This window comes from Corylus avellana, chromosome ca4, assembly GCF_901000735.1.
Source record: "Corylus avellana chromosome ca4, CavTom2PMs-1.0".
In the NCBI taxonomy this organism is placed as follows: Eukaryota; Viridiplantae; Streptophyta; class Magnoliopsida; order Fagales; family Betulaceae; genus Corylus; species Corylus avellana.
In genome coordinates this window covers 26,583,920-26,602,716 of record NC_081544.1, presented here as the reverse complement: position 1 = coordinate 26,602,716, position 18,797 = coordinate 26,583,920, and the positions used below count along the sequence as shown (strand labels likewise).

General features: G+C 37.3%; 3 protein-coding genes and 1 long non-coding RNA gene across 5 annotated transcripts; 2 read left to right on the top strand and 2 right to left on the bottom strand.

Moving 5' to 3' along the window:
- The first annotated feature begins 1,630 nt into the window (after positions 1–1,630).
- Positions 1,631–5,483, top strand: LOC132177791 (eukaryotic translation initiation factor). The gene is made up of 5 exons (XM_059590249.1): positions 1,631–1,885; positions 2,389–2,557; positions 2,683–2,808; positions 4,827–4,892; positions 5,166–5,483. The coding sequence occupies exons 1-5, from the start codon at positions 1,680–1,682 to the stop codon at positions 5,211–5,213; spliced, it is 615 nt and encodes a 204-aa protein (XP_059446232.1). The 5' UTR covers positions 1,631–1,679; the 3' UTR covers positions 5,214–5,483.
- A 368-nt stretch (positions 5,484–5,851) lies between these two features.
- LOC132177792 (protein PROTON GRADIENT REGULATION 5, chloroplastic) lies at positions 5,852–6,701 on the bottom strand. The gene is made up of 2 exons (XM_059590250.1): positions 6,275–6,701; positions 5,852–6,142 (listed from the first exon to the last, which is right to left on the bottom strand). Exons 1-2 carry the CDS (start codon positions 6,527–6,529, stop codon positions 6,038–6,040), a joined length of 360 nt encoding a protein of 119 aa, XP_059446233.1. The 5' UTR covers positions 6,530–6,701; the 3' UTR covers positions 5,852–6,037.
- Positions 6,702–9,244: 2,543 nt separating this feature from the next.
- On the top strand, positions 9,245–17,735 carry LOC132177438 (uncharacterized). Of its 2 annotated transcripts, XR_009439760.1 has the most exons (4): positions 9,245–9,321; positions 14,201–14,365; positions 17,080–17,143; positions 17,389–17,735. It is a non-coding gene; the product is annotated as an uncharacterized LOC132177438 (long non-coding RNA). The 2 variants fall into 2 exon arrangements; XR_009439759.1 differs by lacking the exon at positions 9,245–9,321 and having other exon boundaries at positions 13,965–14,365.
- On the bottom strand, positions 9,319–17,446 carry LOC132177437 (actin-related protein 2/3 complex subunit 2B). Its single transcript, XM_059589763.1, has 10 exons — positions 17,372–17,446; positions 15,427–15,493; positions 14,795–15,002; positions 13,663–13,829; positions 13,242–13,319; positions 13,005–13,137; positions 12,686–12,777; positions 12,510–12,566; positions 12,310–12,361; positions 9,319–12,003 (listed from the first exon to the last, which is right to left on the bottom strand). Exons 1-10 carry the CDS (start codon positions 17,428–17,430, stop codon positions 11,807–11,809), a joined length of 1,110 nt encoding a protein of 369 aa, XP_059445746.1. The 5' UTR covers positions 17,431–17,446; the 3' UTR covers positions 9,319–11,806.
- Positions 17,736–18,797: the final 1,062 nt, after the last annotated feature.

Genomic DNA, 18,797 nt, shown 5'->3' with positions numbered 1-18,797 from the left:
GAGTCAATGATTTAACCGAAATTTCCCTTGGTGTTTCTTCTTGAATTACCAAAGAAAGCACTTTGTTAAGAGAGGGTAATGGATCCATAAGGAGAATCAGACCCCGCAGTTTCCCTGCTAGTGACATGGCACACTTACCGAGTCCGAGTTGAATGACACTTGAGAACTTTGACTGCACAACAAAGAAAAACCAAAGGATCGGGATTGAAGAGATCGGGGGTGAGACGGCAGGGACATTCTGATGCCTAAGTCAGAATTTGAGATAAAAAGAGAGAGTATAAGCAACAAAGGAAAGCTTAAGAGTCAAAGTTGCGCTTACCCAAATGTGAAGAAGTGATCTGTCTTTTATAGGCATGAAGTAGTGGAAGTCCCCTAACTAATAACTTACTCTTCCCTGAGTTCTGCGGTGCAGTTGCTAATAAGGGATTTGAGTAGTTATCCTTGCCGAGATCTTAGGGGATTAAGATTGTAGGATTTTGTGGTTATAGGTATCACTTGATTTGAATATTTATATGTGATATGCGGATACCATATCTGATTTGTATTTTAAATAGATTTGATAGCTTTTGTATGGATAAGATTGCTTATCTATTAACAGCTGTATCTCCCAAGATAACTGAGTTATCCTTGCTACCGAGACTTGTGTGTTCTGAGTTATTAGTTTCGGCTTCAAAGGTCTCGGATCTTATGGGTCTCGGGTCTATAGTTCTCGAAATTTGGGGGCTCGGATCTTATAGGTCTTGGAAGTTGGGGGCTTCGGGCCTGGTTACCCGAAACCTCTTTGGGCTTTGATCTTTCCATGCTTAGATCAGGCCCAAGGTTGGCCGGGCATTTAAGAGGTTGATCTATGACCCAATAACTAATTACAACAAATTAATTGATTTACAACTACACAATCTAGTCAGCCTATACAGCCAGCTAAGCATTGATACAGCTTAGCAATGTATCTCAGCAACTTTGCATACTGCAGTTCCTACAGGTCCATTGTTCATCGTGGATCTGTAGCTCATCACATTGTTGTTGACTGAGTTGACTACTTCCGCATGATTGGCCACTATGGGTGTTTATCATGGGATGCATGAACTACAACGCCTTAACATTTTTTTCCATGAACCACCAATTGTGACACCTGACCCCATCAAACTACCATCTTATGACAAAAAATCACATTCCGTTAGTCAAAGAGGTTAGAATTGATGGTCAACGATCATGTGCAAGTCATGTGCCATTTTAATTTTTTTTATTCTACTTTTGCCCTCATTTTAAATTGTTTTCATGTGTTGGATTAGGGTTTAGGAGGGTATAAGCGTGGGAAAAAGTGGAAGAAAAAAAATTAAAATGACACATGACTTGTATATGACTGTTGACAGTCAATTTTAACCCATTTAACTGACGGAAGATGGTTTTTTGTCATAATATGGTAATTTGATGGGGTCAGGTGTCATAGTTGGCAGTTCATAGGTTCATGGGGGCAAAAGGTAATTACCCCTAACAAAAAAAAAAAGAAAAAAAGAAAAAAAAAAAGGCATAAACTTTGAGCCCAACATCGAAGAAACCCAACAGTATAAGCCCAAAGAACAACAAGCCCACTGTACCAAACAAACACACACACAACGCGTACAGTAAAGAGGGGGGTTTTGGACAAAGGCGAACCGAGAAAGAAAAAGAGAAGCGAAGGAATGGCGAGCGAGGTAGCGATGGCGGCGAACACGGATGTGGCGGCGGTAGCGGCAGAGGAGGAGACAGTGACGACGAAAGTGCCACATAAGTTGGAGAGAAAGTGGACGTTCTGGTTCGACAACCAGTCCAAGCCCAAGCAAGGTGCCGCCTGGGGCACCTCTCTCCGCAAGCTCTACACCTTCGAAACTGTCGAAGAGTTCTGGTGGTACGCTTTCCAATTTTACCCCCTCTCTCGCAGTCGTTGTGTATTTTGATATCCGGTGACTTTATTCATGTTTTGGTGTTGATGCCGATATGGGTTCGTGTTATTTCCTCGTGTTTTTCTGTTTGGTTTCTGAGAAAGTTTCGAGGAAAAAGGGAAGGAAAAGATAGCATAGTTTGGATAATCTCGTGATTTGGTTTAATACGGTTTACGTGGAATTGAAAGTAGTAAAGTTTTCTTAGATCAGGACAATGATAATATTTTGTTTATTTTATTTATTATTGTCAAATTTCTTGAACCAGCTCAATAAAATTACGCTTGCATGCTATTTAGTTTCTGAATTTTCTTTTCCATGGAGAGAAACTCAGCATTAGTATTTTTCTGTTGTATTCCAATCACAACCTTCTATTTCTTTCTGTATTGTTACTCTTGCTTATGTTCATCTGAGACCAAAGTGAAAAACTTCGCTCTTTTCGTTCAAGTTAAAACTCGATCTCTTTCTGCAGTTTGTATGATCAGATATTAAAGCCCGGCAAGTTACCTCCCAGTGCTGATTTCCACTTGTTCAAAGCGGGGATTGAACCCAAATGGGAAGATCCCGAGTGTGCTAGTGGAGGAAAGTGGTCCGTTGTCAGCACAAGAAAGGCTAACCTTGACACCATGTGGCTAGAAACTGTAATAATCTTACTGTTTGGTTCATTTTCTTTCTGTGAAATTCAATTTCGAATCGATGGGTAGTTGGGTCTTGTTAGTATAGAAATTACTGGCAGTTTGGTAACCAATGGGTTTGTATTGAATAGTTGATGGCTTTGATTGGAGAGCAATTTGATGAGGTCGATGAGATTTGTGGTGTGGTTGCGAGCGTGCGCCAGAGGCAGGACAAACTTTCGTTATGGACCAAGACAGCAGCAAATGAAGCTGCCCAGGTCTGATTTCTTATTAAATTTGATTCCAAGAATCTAATTTTATTGTTGATTTTAGTTCATTCCATGAGTATACTTTTCTTTAGTTAAGTAGATGATCCATGGAGGCAGATTGTCTGAATCTTATCCAACATGTGCTAGTGTGTGGGTGTGTGTATGTGCACGTTTACATGATTCTGAAAGAACACTTTGGAACATCTGAAGCTTTTATGTATGTCCTCTTCTTGAATGAGATGATTCATTTGGCAGATTTCTAGTATCTCTCTCTCTCTCTCTCTCTCTCGCAGGGCTGAGCACCACCCCTTACGGGCGAATTTCAGCCCTACCTGGGCCCTGTATCTGCTCCTCAGCGGGGTGCCATTTCAGGGATCACTTGCCCATCCATGGGGGGCAGAGACTGGTTGTATGTGCCCCCAACACATGATTTTTTAATTTTTATTTTTAGGTTCTGTTTAACCTATGGGATGATCTCTACTGCGACAGATGGAGGTTCCCTGTCGAGACCAACAACACCGCTGGTCCACCACTCTAGCGAGGTGCAGGTGCTTTGTGCAGGACTACATGACTGGCAGATAGCAGACCCAAACAAATTATAAAAAAAAAAAAAAAGTAGAGTCAAAACCAGCATAGATCATTCATCAAAATCCAATACTAGATGCAAAAACAATCACCAGATCCTTGTATATTCACAAACCCATATTCTAAGATACCCTTTTCAAAACACATGTAGATATGGGAGGGAGGGAGAGAAATTTGGGCATTTTGATGCGAATGGATGAGACATGAGAAAGAAAGAGATGAAATGCTTTTTAAATCCCTAGGGCCTAAGTGATATTCTTGACCACAACCATATACCCTTAACCTGCTATCTGCCCGTTTTGGTCGGTTTGTAAAAAAGGATGCCCCCGCCTCGGTAATGGGGGAAAATCTTTCCATTACCCTTTGTTGGACGCCACCGGCCCGCTGTGCACCCCTACTCTCTCTCTGTCTCTCTCTCTCTCTCTTGTATGTGTGTGATCGGTCTTCATGTTGCAGACCGATGCAACCTTATAAGGGATTTGATATGCATAAGGTGTTGCATTCATACGTGAAAGTACTACTTTGCTGCCTTCCAACCGATATTGATGTGTGTAACATGTGTGTCTAAACTTTACAGTGGTGCAGTCTTTTTATATTCCTTTCTGCTTATGTTTTAATTTTTATGTCTTATACTCGACGATTCCTCTTTGCCTCATTTCATTTTGACGTGAATATGGTTGCTTGACCACCAATGATAATTAAAATTTCCTTAATTTTGTTTTACTGTGCAATTGAATTGGGTGTTTTCTGCATAGCATTTATTTAAGGTTGTGGTGTTCCACATTGTTTATTTAATTTAATCAGAAACATTATGTGAAAAGATACAAAAAAGAAAAAGATTGTGTTTATGTTGTTTAAGAAGCTGCACCATATTATTTTAGTGTGAATTTTTTTTGGAGGATGGATTCAGCCTTTAAATGTCCAGGGAAGCAAAATGATGTGATTTGTCATATTGTGGTAGCAGGACATTTCCTTTCTATATCCCTGTAAATTGATAGCAAGTGTTACCATATCTAACATATTGGTTGCATTACCCAGGCAAAGACTAGATGTACAAATTTGAGAGATACTGTACCTTCTTATGATTGCCACTGTATTTGCTCAAGCATTTATCAATCTATTTGTACTGTGTTTTGCTTTTGCTTCAATTCACAAAATACAGAGATTTGTGTATCCATTGAGTGCATCACACTGAGTAAATTTTTTTTGTGGCATCTTGAATGTTTTCACGAGTAAAATGAAGTTTTTTTCCCCCTCAAGTAGTCAAGTTCAAGTCAGTTTTCTCCTTTATTGTTCTCCAAGTACCTAGATGCTTGCCAGAACAGACTGAATTTTTTACTAGGTGGTTGAAGAATGTCTATCCTTATTGTGCGACGCTTGAACAATATCCCACTCATTTTAAATGCTTAATTGTTTTAATAAATAATGTTTATCTTGTGTAGATGGGCATTGGGAGGAAGTGGAAGGAGATCATTGACTTCACTGATAAAATGACTTACAATGCCCATGTAAGTTCTATATCACATAATAGTGTTTTCAGAATTATATGAAGCCAGTAAGCAAAAGAGAGAATCCATGGGTATCTTATATTGTGAAATTAATTCATCAAGTTGATGATAAAATATATGGATATTCCAGCAGACATTATGAGCTTCACTTGATTCTTGAGAAGAGATAGGAAACCTGCACAATATTATTTGACTGAATAGCTGACCTAGCTACATATAATGTGTATATAAAAAAAATATGTATTGGTATCTCTGACTGTTTGGTTATTGCAGGATGATGCTAGAAGGGAAAGATCAGCCAAAGCTCGATACAGTGTGTGATTGTGCATGATCTTGCTGTGTGGTTTTCTTCACTCAATTGTGGTACTGTGATGAAAACTAAAGAAATTGCTTTGATGCCTTTTTTGTTATAGTCTACGAAAGACATGTCGTTAATATATATTTTCCCCATGTGAGATGTTGGTAAGGAATGTAATTTGATAAGGTTCTTTATATGTTGCTTTTTGTGAATTTTCTATTTTTTATCAAGGGATGACACACTGGAGCCTCTACTTGCAACAGAATGATAATAGAAATTCCATTTTGCTGCTCTTCTTCCTCCCATGATAAAAAAAAAAAAAAAGACTCGAGAAGCTGACAGTCCATTGTAGATTTGATTTTGACCAGCATTTTTGATACATGGCTCTCTGCTGTCCATTTTTATAGGAAGAAAAGAGTATGAACTCTTACATAGTTAATGTTATGATCCATAGTGTAGAAGCCTAATCACAAAGGTGGGGAAAAAAGAGAATTAAATTGATTGATGGGTTAGTCTTTGAAAGTTCTCTTAATCCTCCTGATCTTTCTCAACAATGGTTCAGCCAAAGGGCCAAATTGTTTAAAACAATCTAAACCATATCTCTCAACTGCTTATTTCAGCTCTGAACCAATAAATAATCAGCCTGCACTTGGTAGTCATCCCTCCCAAAATGCTAACTTGTATGGACTTTTTATTTAGACAAATTGAAGAAATATTACAGCTAACTGAGAAGTGAGAAGTGAGAAGTGCATTTTGATAAGATAGTAAAGTAGTTTACATGCCAAATCTTAGGAGCTATGAACTTAAACATTTCTCATGACTAAACAAAATGTATCTGAATCTTCCATTACGCAAGGAATCCTAGTCTTTCTCCGTTCTTCTTGGCCAGTCGAATCAGACCTTGTCTTTGCTTGGCATCTGCTCCTATTGACTTGCAAAATTCAGTAATCACCTGAATTCATATTACGAAAATCAAGATTAAGCAACAACCGCATAATAATCATGACATCAACACACTCGTAACATACCAGCCTTAAACCCAGAAAATGCATTTTTTGACAAAAATTGGTAGCCAAACATGTACCTGCGAGTGCAAAGCAATTGCCTTTCCTCGAAGCTGATTGAAGCGCTTCTTGCCTATAAGATTACGAGTAACAACAACAATCGGCGCAAAAACACCCTTTCCTTCATTGACGTTCTTCATCATAGGCTGCGCCCGCACGGGTTTTCCAACTCGGACATGTTTGGGTACCGACTTGGCTAGCATGGTGTAATCTTCTCCAGCCATTGAAGTTCCCCAGCTTCCCTTGAACCCAGTTGCAGATATGGAAGTAGCCATCGGAGAACACAAGCACCAGGAAATCCTCAAAGAAAATTGGAGACCCTTTTTCCTGCTTGTTAGAACTGAGAACTTGTGATGGACGTTTTTGATGGGCTTTATGTGTTAGGCTGTGAAGGAGGGGATATTTTGGTGTAAATTCGAGAGCCTTTGGTTTTTTATTGGATGGAAATGTGAGTAAGAGCTCGAGAGGCATCCACAGCCACACATACTGGTGGCTAGCTTGGAATTTGCTAATGGTTTTCTACAACACAAATACGACTTGTAGTCTTTATTACTTATGGTCCCCATTGAGTAGGAGATCTGAATCTGGAGTTGTAGAGATTCTCTCTTTGGGCCATCCCCCCATCAATCACTCTTTTCCAAGCCGTTGATAATCAATTAGGAAGAATTTCGAAGCTTAATTATTTAGCAAGAAAAGACAAAAGAAAATTGTGATAATATTGGACGGTGTAAAATGAAGGAGGACTTTCAAGATTTTTGACCTATGGTTGTAGCAAGGAAGAAATTGCAAAGTTCCTACCACCTCGGAGCATGTGAATAGCATGCATGTGGAACTGCTGGTGGACTACGGCATAGGAAGAAATTAGGAAGTCTCAACCTTTGACGAGTCTGGCATAGGAAGGTTCTGAGAGAATAGTTTCCATTTTGATTCTTAAAGGAAACATGTGTTAGTCTTAGAAACATCTTGTTGGACAAGTATAATACTTTGAATAAAAGTAGGACATTCTTCCTTCCACACTTTTTTCTAGATATGGGTGAAATGCCGCTTTCACTAAACAGTGAGCTGCTTCACTAGCTTCCCTTTTAGTATGCTTTACATATCATTTCGTTCATTCAACATAGTTTTAATATTTTCAATATATCTACTCGAATAAGAGCATTCCTTTGCAAACTATGCACAATTTCAAAAGCAACTCTCTCGATTCTCAATTTTTTACAAAATTACTATCTTTCATACGGCCACCGCCTAAACTATTATGGGATCAATAATAACAGGCGTTGTGGTATGCGTAGTTGCCAGTACATTTTTCTTGTAGTCTCTTGCAATAACACCAACACACATCTTCTTTTTGCATTTGTTTAACGCTGCATTCCAAGTTTATGGTAACCACATCAGCAAGTGGTTTCTTCCATCACTGCCTCTTTTGTCTTTTGTCTTTAAAACATGAAAATGCTTTGAAAAATCAATGATCCTTCTAAGAATGAAACCCAACTACGTGAACTTACTAAGATAATAGATACACAAATCTAGCCATGTATTTTTAGCATTGCTCATTATGTTTTAACGTGAGTTTAATAGAGATACAGTATATAACTAACATATAGCATTACTCTTTGTGTAAACACTAAAGGGGGTTGATGGGCAGGGGAATGTTAGTTTTTTGACACCCTAATCTTGACAATCGACCCAACCCCTATCAAAGATTCATTTTTTCAAACCAGATTCCGTCCGCTTAATCAACGTTGGAAAATCAATCTTTTCGGATTTTGCCCAACCCTACTACTCATGGACCATTTGATACATAAACGACGATCATGGATGCCATAAAAAATGATGAGAATTAGAATTTGTTTTCTTTTCATCTTCAATCAAACTTTTCTATAACTTTAGACAAGTATTTATTCCAAACCAGTTAATCTGTAATTTTTTTTTTTTTTTTTTTTTTTTTTTTTTATCTGAGCTAATTTGTTGAGGCTTATAGTGAATAACTGAAGAGTGAAGGGGGTGCGCTGCACATAGAGCTTTTCCTATAATAAAAATTGAAAAAATAAACGCATAGTCAAACACCACCTGCCTCTCCAAGATCGCTCATCTCTGCAATGGGTAACAGAGAAATTGCAATGGCGTATTCGATTGCCGCATAACTTCAAAGAAAGAAAGCTAAGAACACCGAACCCACAGTACAAACACGAACACAATGGCCTCACTAGCAACCCATCTCTCGGCCTTCCTCTTCCTTTTCCCAGTCGGCCTTCGCCGCCTCCTCTTGTCCTCCTCTCTTTACCTCAAAAACCCATCTCTCTACCGCTCCAAGACGTGGTATTTCTCCGAACCCAGATGGAAAAACATCGACTTCTACGCTCTCATCATCGCCCTCCCCATTGCCTCCTTCTCCGAAATATTCATCTTCTTGACCTTCTCCGGCCACCCCACCTACCGATTCTCTTTTTTCCAGCAATCACTGACTCTTTTTCTCTTCTGGGTATTGATCATTCTCGTCATTTTTCGCGAACAAACCGACCCTTTGCTTATTAACGAAGGTTTTGTATTCTTGGTCGCTGGAATTTCGTTTCTTGTGGAATATTCAGTGATCGGGAAGGGAATTACTGGTGTCTCTGGCGCTGTGTATGATCTGTTAGGTGCACTGACGCTTCTTTGTGCTGGTTGTTGCTTGTATTTATCGATTAAGCCTTCGGCGTTTTTCGCCGAATTTTTGTTATCCGCAGGATTGGTTTTCAAGGGTACTTGGGTGTTGCAAACCGGGTTGTCTTTGTACACTGATGTATTTGGTCTAAAAGGGTGTCGAAAAATGTCGATATTGACAGCTAAGGGGAATACCGATGTGCAATGTGATCTTGAGGAGGATGGGTTGAGGGGTGTTTCTTTGATGAATTTGTTGTTTACTGGGCATGCAATCTTGGTCTTGGTTGTGAGCATCGTGTCGTTTGGGTTGCTGTCGAGTAACCGGAATTTGAGGTGTGGTGAGGCGAGTGGGCCGTTGCTGGCAGAGCTTGAATCGGAGACTACGCCCATGCGTGCTCCTCCTGAGCTTGAGATGGACTGAAATGTATGCCTTATTGTTGTTTTAACTGTATTTTGGTACAAAAGAATTGGTTTAATGGGGATTAGTGGTTTTTTCATTCTCTATAGGTAGGCAGTGCTTAACTCTTTTGTTAACTTGTTTTTGGCACAGAGAAATGTTTCTTGTATTGTCCTTTTGTCATGAAAAAACAATATATGTTTACTATTAATTATAGCCATGGTTTTTGAGTAGTGTTGGTTGCAAATAATTATTGTTGACTCATTGAATTGTATCGAGTTTCCCTATATGCACATATGACATATTTTTTTATGACCAGTCATGGTTGTGCAAATGCTGCAAGAAGGTTCGGGACAAGAACTCCATCGTTTACTCCAAGGACTGTAACTATTGTTCAGCATCTAACCGGCTTTATAATTAAATTTATTTTTTAACCTGATGAAGGTTTCATAGCATGTGTGTGTGTTCACAATCTCTCTAGTATTATCCACATCCGTTGGAATGATTCCTGTATCTTTCCATGTGCTTCTTGCTTACTTCCCTTGTTGCTACACGTGCTTATATTGTCTTTGTTACTATGGTTTAGAAGGTAATGATGATGATACTGGTGGTAATGGATAGTTTAGACCCTCCTAATTCCATGTTCTAGGAGTTGAGAACCATGGCATGGATTTTCACATGGCTTTTTGTGCACCATTTGTGTGACATAAAAAAGGTCCCCGCTCTTTATTTCCTATATATGGTGCTAGATGCACAACATATTTCTTAGGACTAGAGCTTTCCATCATTAGTGGGTTATCTCTTATATATATATCTTGTGTAATAAGGTTGCGCCCCTTTGCGCTTTGCATTACTTATAAAAGCAAAGATAAAAAAAATTTCTTAGGACTAGAGCCATCTATGTGTTTTTGAACATAACTCTGGTCCTCCCGTTCTTTTTAAAGTTATCTGTTTAGATTGTTTTGTTAAAACACGTTTAGAATATGTTAGATATCATAATTTATGAAGGCATTAAAACTAGCAAACAGACAATACGCTTGGAAGAGATCCAACTCTGCCTCACCCATGCTTGGTTTGAGAACCTCAAACTTAAAGTAGGTCTGGAATGGACAGTGCTATTAAACTAAAAGTTGGGCTTTGGTTACCCTTTACTTTATCCAAAAGCAACGCAAGTTGCAGCACTATGCCTATCTATGGAGGTTATTCTTTTAAAATTTTATGAGAAATTGGTATGGATTCTCATTTCTGCCACATAGTATTTCTTGTGTTATCTTCTCCACTTTTGTATTATAATGGACGGTTGGTGTCCTTAAAATTAGCTGTAGGGTGTTTTCATTGTTTTTGTTTAGTGGGGAGAGAAGCAGATGGACGAAAAAGACTCACTTTGAAGCCAAATTTAGATTCTTTCTTGTCCTGCTAATTGCTTTTATATGGAAACAAACTACTGTTATAACTCATATGTTGTAGTGTAAGAATCAGGGGCATGTTTTGTTGTCTTTTGTGTCTAGATATTTCACTTCCATGTTGAATCAGTCGTTCAAAGGGAACAGAAGGAAGATTTATGAGTCAACCTCTCTGTTGTGCACCCTTTTCTTAGTGCACAGAACAGTGAAAAACCACGACTTTATGGTTGGGTTTTATATTGCTCACCAGCCTCGCTTTAACTTACCATGTGTCATTTGCATGGTCTCAATGATATGTCTTTAGACATGAGTATTGATCTCGATCCAAAAAGAAAAAGAAACAGAAAAAAAACAGAAAAAAGAAAAATAGGAAGACCATAGATGGTGCCCTTTGTTAGGATCTCTGATTTGAGAGTAATGACATGACTTGCAATGGATTTGGTTGAGCAGTTTCAGAGATTTAGCTGAAGATATTGATCTAGTGTGTCAATATTCGGAGAACAAATTAATTTTCTGTAAGTTTCTCTCAGACTTCTACTTCTCTTTCTAACATTTTGATACTGCTTTTAGTATAATTGTCAGTCTTTTAATATTCAGATCACATCAATATGCATATGGTTTATTCAAGAGGAAAATATGCCAGTTTAACCATACATTATTTGCTATCTCGTTTTGTAGCTAATATTTGTCTGCAAAATTATGATCTATAGAGTTAGTTTTCAACTTGACTAGTCATATCTCAATGTGATTTTCCTGACTGCTCTTCAAATAGTTCCATTTGCCACAATCTTAATATATTTGAATAATGTGCATGTTTTTGTTTAATGTTCGGAGAGAAAAAGCCAAGGTATTTGATTATTCTGAAGACTGAGGTATTCCGATATATTTATAGATTTCCAAGAGAATGACAGCTTAAAACAGATTAAGTGAGCATTTCTATGTAAAAGAATTGAAGGACATAAAAGTTTTAGGAACTTAGGATGTTTGTTATTGATGATGTGAAGCTCTTGAATCATTACATTCAGACAGTAATAGAAGTCCATATCTGGCACCAATCTAATGTCCTAACTGCAATCATATACTGGAATGTACAAAGTATGGGAATGGTTTTAATCTAATTTGGTATATCCCCTTGAAGAAGAAAACTTTGGGAATCTCAACCATCGACGACGGAAACGCCCAAATCCGTGGATTTTAATTCGGAAACGGAGTCGCTTGATCTTCCTGCTTAAGTTGACATATCTTCGTTTGAAGATTTTAGATTTTGATAGACTGACCAGTTTTCGTATATATTTCCATCCTCCATCTGCATCAAAACAAACAGTAACACGCCAAAAGCGTAAGAAGATTTTCTTTGTTTCTGTTCCACTATTACTGTGTTGGGAACTTTTTGCTAAACTGAGTATGGTAAATTTGAAAATTTCTGTTTTTTAAACTTTTTAGAAGTATTGTTACTTTCCTAAATGGCATGTGATGAATCGGCAGTTTAGCTAAGTTCATATCTCAACTTCTTCATTGAACAGAAACTAAGGACAGTGCCTCTTTCTGGGTAAAAGAAAAACCAGTACTGTTGTTTGGACTTTTCTTAAAGATATATCAGTTGAAAGCATACCTTGATCTTTTTCAAATAGTTTTTTTTCTTCTGAGCTTGCCTTCTGCAGGACCTGCAAGTCATGTAGAGAGAATCACTGTTATTTTCTTCTTGGTTTTAATTATCTTTTGTGAGGTCCAAAAGTGGTTTTATAGAAGTTGTTCTTTTTGCAATATTAAGTGAATGCTAGATTGTAGATTACTTGATGCAGCTTAGGTTACCTCAACCAAACTTTCCAAACGCTTCCTCATCCTTCTCTGAATAAAACCTCTGGTGCACTATTTGAATAACCTTGTTAGCCAAATATGTAACAAGACCAATGCCTAACAATCTTAAGAAGAATCGGAAAAGAAAAAAAGCATTGACCAGTGGGAAAAAAAGTTTATAGAGATATTACCTTTACATGGTATTTAACATAGGCATAGAAGTTCAATAGACTCCATACAGTCTTATCTAGTCTTTTACCCTCAACATGGTGTGAAGAAATTTCTGTAAAAAATTTATGCATAAATGTCTTAGACTAAACCTACTCAAACTTTATCTGCTATATAAAGAAAAGATAAAAATGAGCTGCTGTTATCTTAAAATTATAAAAAGCATCTCATAGTTTGATTTGAAGTTTTCCTTAAAATGCATGATCGAAGGTGCACGACGAAATATTTTGATCTGGAGTATTTGTGTTTGTGTGAACTTGTGGTTGGCAGTCATAAGGATACCAAAAGAGACAAATCCTCCATTGGTGCTCAAATCTTCAAAAAGTTCTCCTCTCAGTTCTGGAGGAGGAATGGGTGACCAGGTGCAAGGAGGTACTTTGGCCCATTCTTGAGAACTTCCCACATCCATAAGTTCCTGGAGAAAGTGAATAAAAGCAAAAAGAACAAAGAAAAAAAAACCATCATGCTGAGGGATAGCACCAGAATAACCAGATATATCATATCATGTCAGGCACAAACCTGAAAGAAGGCTGTTGCAATAATCACATCTGAATTTTCTTTGAAACGCATGGGGAACACTGCTATGATTTTTTGTGGCTGTCAAACACATGAATTCCCTTCCATTTAGACAATCCATAGTTGCATAAGAAAGTAGAGTAAAATTTCAAGCTGTTCAAACTTTTCAATTTTGGCTTCAATTTGAAATTTCAAATCTTTGAAATGTAAATCTTGGTTGAACTTAGTGATGGGCCAAATTACTAGATTATTATTTACGCAGACTTACCTTATAGGTCTCTGGCAGCTAATGTTCTTATGGCATACAGCCTAGGCTACATAATAAAATTGGTAGAAATGTAGCATGGAATAGAGTATAAGAATTGGTGAAGCTGTTTCTGGAATCAATTCAGGATAGAGGATTTGACTGTACATGTGGAATTACCTGTCTGATGACAAAGAAAGGTTCCCTTGGGTGATAGACTAGTTTGATTGGTTTGTACATCCCTTGAAATGTAACCTGCGAATTGACATTTTGCAACATTTCTTTCAACTGAGAACTTAGTATTACTGCTTGCACTGAAGATATCTCTGTAATTGCCTTTACAGCGTCTGGAACAAGAAAACATGTATCAATTACAATTATTGCAACCTTAGCTTAAGCATTTTGCTAATTCTTCCACTAGTAGTTTATTATTGTATAACAAATCCCTGGCAGAAAGGAAATGATTTTTTTTTTTTTTTTTTTTTTTTTTTTAAATTAAGCTCCAAATTCTAGAAGATCTTTAGGTTTTAATAAAATAGTATACATATTGTTTGAATTTCTTCAGGGTACTATTCTAGTCTATTTTGTCCTTTTCTGTTTTTTGTACTGTTTCTGCTCCGCACAGAAATCGTGTATAAAAAACTATTGAAATTTCAACGTGTTACCTTTCTCTTCAATAAAATGATGCTTTACCTACGTTAATTTTACTTCTTTGCAGGATTATCAGGAGATTATGTTGGCTTCCTTCTACTAGCTTAGTATTTCTGGGTACTAGGATTTCCCTACCCAGATCCTCTGAAATAGCAATATTGGCGAGGTGGCAACCACGTTAATTAAATGATATTTTTTTGGAGCTTTATTTTTCAACTTGATGCATTTGGAGGTGTGTGCTCTTTCTTCTTTCTGTGTCTTAGACTTTGTTTCATGATGTTGACTCGCTCAATTCAGATTATAAAAGCTTATGCTCATATCTCTCCTTTAATGTGGTGACTAGCAGTTTATTAATCTTTTCCTTATTTTAAGTTCATCTCAATGCCTAATAACCCACTTCATCAAATCCATTCTATTAACATGTTGAAATGCTACTATATCATTTTTTTTTTTCTGGATATCTTTAGTTCGACTAGTTATGTCTGCATGGTTGCCAAGAGGATTAAACAGTATATCTCCATTCACAGTTCTATTAAAATTGTTGCTCTTACGTTCATAATAATAATAATAGTAAACAGCTTTTAAGATGTAAATAGTATGAAAAAAATATTTCTAGTACCAAGAATCTTTTGTATATCATTGAAGTGAAGGATTACCAAACCTTTGCCACGCGGAATCTTATCAAAGTTAATACTTAGAGTAAGCTGGTATCCTTCTTTTGCTGGTTCAACAATTTCCATGACATCAGAGCTAACTCCCTTTACCATCTCTATAGTGTAGTGTGAAAGCCCATGCGATAGCAGGGCACCCTGGGACAGTAGTGGGGTGGATATTGACAAGTACGTGTGATATGGATCTGATGCTGAAGTCTGTTAAACATTAGAGAGGAATCATCAAAATAGTTCTTAAGTTATTTGTTAAAGCTATAAAACGTGTATAATTACAAGCTGACAACACAAACACATTCAAAATTTTAATCATAAAACGTGTGCCTCTTCTCCCACTAATATTGGTTTCTGAAATTTTCAATTTAAATTCGAACTCTTGCTCAAAGATGTAATCTTTATTACTCGCTCCGCAATCATCAAATGTTCCAATTAACCTGATTACTTGAATCATATTTGGATCTTGAGAACACTAGAGTTCTGAAATTCTATGCATGATGATTTTTTATTTTATTTTAATTCATTCACATGAATGCATCAACTGAAGCTAGGTACAAGAAACAGAAAATGGATGTTGAACACTAAAATATATCAAGTTTTTATATGATACGAGTGCCGAGGGTTTTACCTGGATGTGGTATTCCACAGATCCGAATTCATACAAGTGATGATCGATCTCCATGGGCTTTTCAGCACTGCCATGAGAGGAACAATGTTGATTGTCAGAATGGTTATGTTTTCTTCTGTTCTTTATTTCTTTTTTATAAATACAATGGTTATAATTTTCTCTAACACTCCTACAACTTATTTTCAATCCATCAATCTACAGAAAGAAAAACATTAAACTTCCAAAATAATCATTTCATTCCTCATCTTCATGGCTTGGATTTTGGAATTTTCTTGTCCTTTTCTCTCCAATTAAACTGTCCATTTACATTCACAATACCATGTCGATTATTAATAAGCCTAATAAAATTGTTGACAACTTCTTCACACTGTAAAGCAGGAAGTAAACATATTAATATGAGATAGATTCTACAAACTGTGGTAGATGGAACTCGGTTTAACTAAGCCTTAATCCTAACTGACTGATTGATTCAACTACATGAATCCTTTTGAGCGAGTGAGTGCGAATCAATGGTCAGCGAGATTATGGGCAAAAGAGATTCTGCTTCTGTGGATTTTGGTTGCTATCCAATTGGAAAAATTTAAAGAGAATCAAGAGAGTATCCATAATTATAGGAGGCTTTCACCAATAAATGGAGAGGTCGCCGTTTTGGAAGGCGAGGATGACTGCAAGCAAATCTCCTTCAAGAATAAAGTTATCCAGACCAAGGTTTACTTTCGAATTAAGCTCACCAATCAATTACGGATGATTATTAGGATTACAAGGTTTGATGCCATCTGATAACTCTAATGTAGCATTTCAAGTTAAGATTAGCAATCCCTTTGGTTGTTACAGTAATGTGATGCCCCGTCCATAGAGTTGAATTTTTTTGTTTGCCTGTAGGGCAAGAAAGGTTCTCTGTATTTTTATATGGCTCACCTGCCTCTATGATAAGCTGAACCTAGAGATTACTAGTCCACCTGAAGGATGCTTTGGCATATTTTCCATTTCCTTGCTAAATTCAAGTTTGACAGTAAGAAATGTTGACAACAGAAGTGACAATTTCATGCCTGCTTGGTGGAAGATGTAGCTATCAACTATTATACTAATGGAAGTATACAGCTTCATCCCACCCACCAACTAGTGCTGAACATTCCGTTGCTTGTCCACCTGGAAAACACATCTTTCTGTCCGCCAAAGTTCATATGTAAAAATAATTGCCTACAGCTCCCACATAGTGAAACGCAATTTTCTACTTATATGCCCTGTAATAACCTAAGGCCAGATCATTGATTTTCCGTATCTTTTCCTACAGAAGATTAGAATGGAAATTAAATTTCCTAGATTCCCTGATGATTTTATGGTGAATGGTATTCTTGTGGCGAATGGAAATCTTGTCAACCAAATAAAAAAACAACAACATAGATGCTATGTCCAATGTTTATGACTGCAGTAATTCCAATGCCTTGAATGTTGATGAGCTGTTATATTTTTTTTTCTTCTGGATAATAAAATCTCAGATCAAGCATGATGGGGCCTATTTGAGCTTGCCTGTGTATTTAAGATATTTAGCAAGATGGGTTTTACAGTTTGCATGCGTGAGCATTGTTATAATTGGCAGCGAAGTGCCTGCCGCATACTTGCTCATTTTGCACCTTATTTCCATGCATGCAGAGCTGTTTCATAACATTTGGACGCAATACTTGGTTCTAAATGGCTGAACGTCTACAATTGAGAGGTACTTTTCTGCCCACGCAACATTTGTTTCTCACTAGTAATCAAGCAGTAGTGAGCAACAAATAGTTTTGTCAGCACAATAACTCTTGCATACACTTTCTGGAGACCATACAAGGCACTAAAAGCTCCACTAAATAACAACTCCTCCTTTTCAGCTGGAAAACTTCCATAGCTGTTAGGGATAACATTGTTAATTACCATGACTTTTCAATATATAAAATGTTCTTACCGGTACTGTTTGAGCAGGATATCCTTCAGTGCCGGCGACGCTCTTTCAAAGCACGCCATCCTCAGAAATGCCTGATCTCTCCACAAATGGTTGAAAGTGGAAGTGAAGTGAGATGAGAGTTTTTAGAGGTTAATGAACTTTGAGTAGACTCTAAGTTCAACGTCGCAATCATGTTTGGCAACATTTGAAGCAACCACTTTCATCCCATCTTTTTGCTTCTTTTTGTCATTGACTTGGGTACAAGGCACGCTAAAGTGATTGCCTGTGCATATCCTCTTCTTGCTAGATTTTGTTTTCGGATCCTATTACAAAGAAACAATAAGAAATCTTGCTGTTTGTTGATTTTATTTATTTATTTTTTTAATTTCTTCTGAATATTTTGAACTGTTCAAGTAGAATTGGCGTCACGTCAGTTGGTGCAAAGAATCTTGGTGTGACATCCCCACTCCTAACACCGTAAAAGACTGCTCTAAAATACGATCGCAAAGAACTTCCAAAGGCCTGAAATACCGACACTTGTTATTAATGCCTGAGATTTCCCATTTCTGTCGTTACATTACCTTAAAAAATAAAAAAATAAAAAAAAAATCATCTCAATCTGAGTATCTTATAGCTTGAAACGATATAATTTTGAATGAAATGTCCAAAGGTGGGCAGGATTTTTAAAAATTGTGAGAGAGAAGCTTTTGTTAAGAGTTTTAATTTTTCAGAAGTAGACATTCATTTTAGGACTTATTAAAAGAAAAAGTGAGACACTCAATATGAGACACTTTCTCACTTTCCATCAGTTTAAAATTGAAAGCAATGGTAATTTTAAAAAAAATTTAAAATAGTTACAGGATGAAATTATAACTTCATTGAAATAAAAGGTTTTAATTAAGGTAATCTGTCTCATTTTAAGGAAGTCAAGGGTGAAGAAGACAGGGCATTTGTATATAGGGGTCTTCTTTGAGGATCGAGATCTAGGATTGGGATCCCCGGCAATAGGGAAAAATTGCCCATCAATAATTTTTGAAATCCTGGCCATCCAATGTGATCTAAGGGTTTACAAGCTGCCACGTGACTCACTAATAATAAAATAAAATAATATTATTTAAAATTTTTAAAAAAAATTATAAAAGAAAATAATTAAATAATATATATATATATATATGGGGTGACCGACCACCCCATTTTTGCCATAGGGGGTGGCCAGCCACCCTAGCTGGCCTTTGGGGTTGGCTTTGGGGCCCCAAGGGGTGGTTCGATAACCCCGATGGCCAAACCCATAAATTATATTTTTGGGTTTGACCCTAGGGGGTGGCTGAACAACCCATTGAGGCCCCTAGGGTGGCTTCGGGTTTGGCCATAGGTGGTCAACCACCCCCCAGAGCCATGGGGTGGCTTCGGCAGGGGTGGCCAGCCACCCCCCCGTATGGTAAAAATG

Bases quoted from the DNA above. Each gene is read 5' to 3' on its own strand.
- LOC132177791 (XM_059590249.1), top strand. From the start codon at position 1,680: ATGGCGAGCGAGGTAGCGATGGCGGCGAACACGGATGTGGCGGCGGTA. The intron at 2,558-2,682 runs GTAATAATCTTA...TGTATTGAATAG, and splicing joins ACACCATGTGGCTAGAAACT to TTGATGGCTTTGATTGGAGA. The intron at 4,893-5,165 runs GTAAGTTCTATA...TGGTTATTGCAG, and splicing joins AAATGACTTACAATGCCCAT to GATGATGCTAGAAGGGAAAG.
- LOC132177792 (XM_059590250.1), bottom strand. From the start codon at position 6,529: ATGGCTACTTCCATATCTGCAACTGGGTTCAAGGGAAGCTGGGGAACT. The intron at 6,143-6,274 runs GTACATGTTTGG...ATATGAATTCAG, and splicing joins CAATTGCTTTGCACTCGCAG to GTGATTACTGAATTTTGCAA.
- LOC132177437 (XM_059589763.1), bottom strand. From the start codon at position 17,430: ATGGCGTGCTTTGAAAGAGCGTCGCCGGCACTGAAGGATATCCTGCTC. The intron at 12,362-12,509 runs GTAACCTAAGCT...CATGACTTGCAG, and splicing joins GTTTGGAAAGTTTGGTTGAG to GTCCTGCAGAAGGCAAGCTC. The intron at 12,004-12,309 runs GTATGCTTTCAA...GTTTTGATGCAG, and splicing joins ACTATTTGAAAAAGATCAAG to ATGGAGGATGGAAATATATA.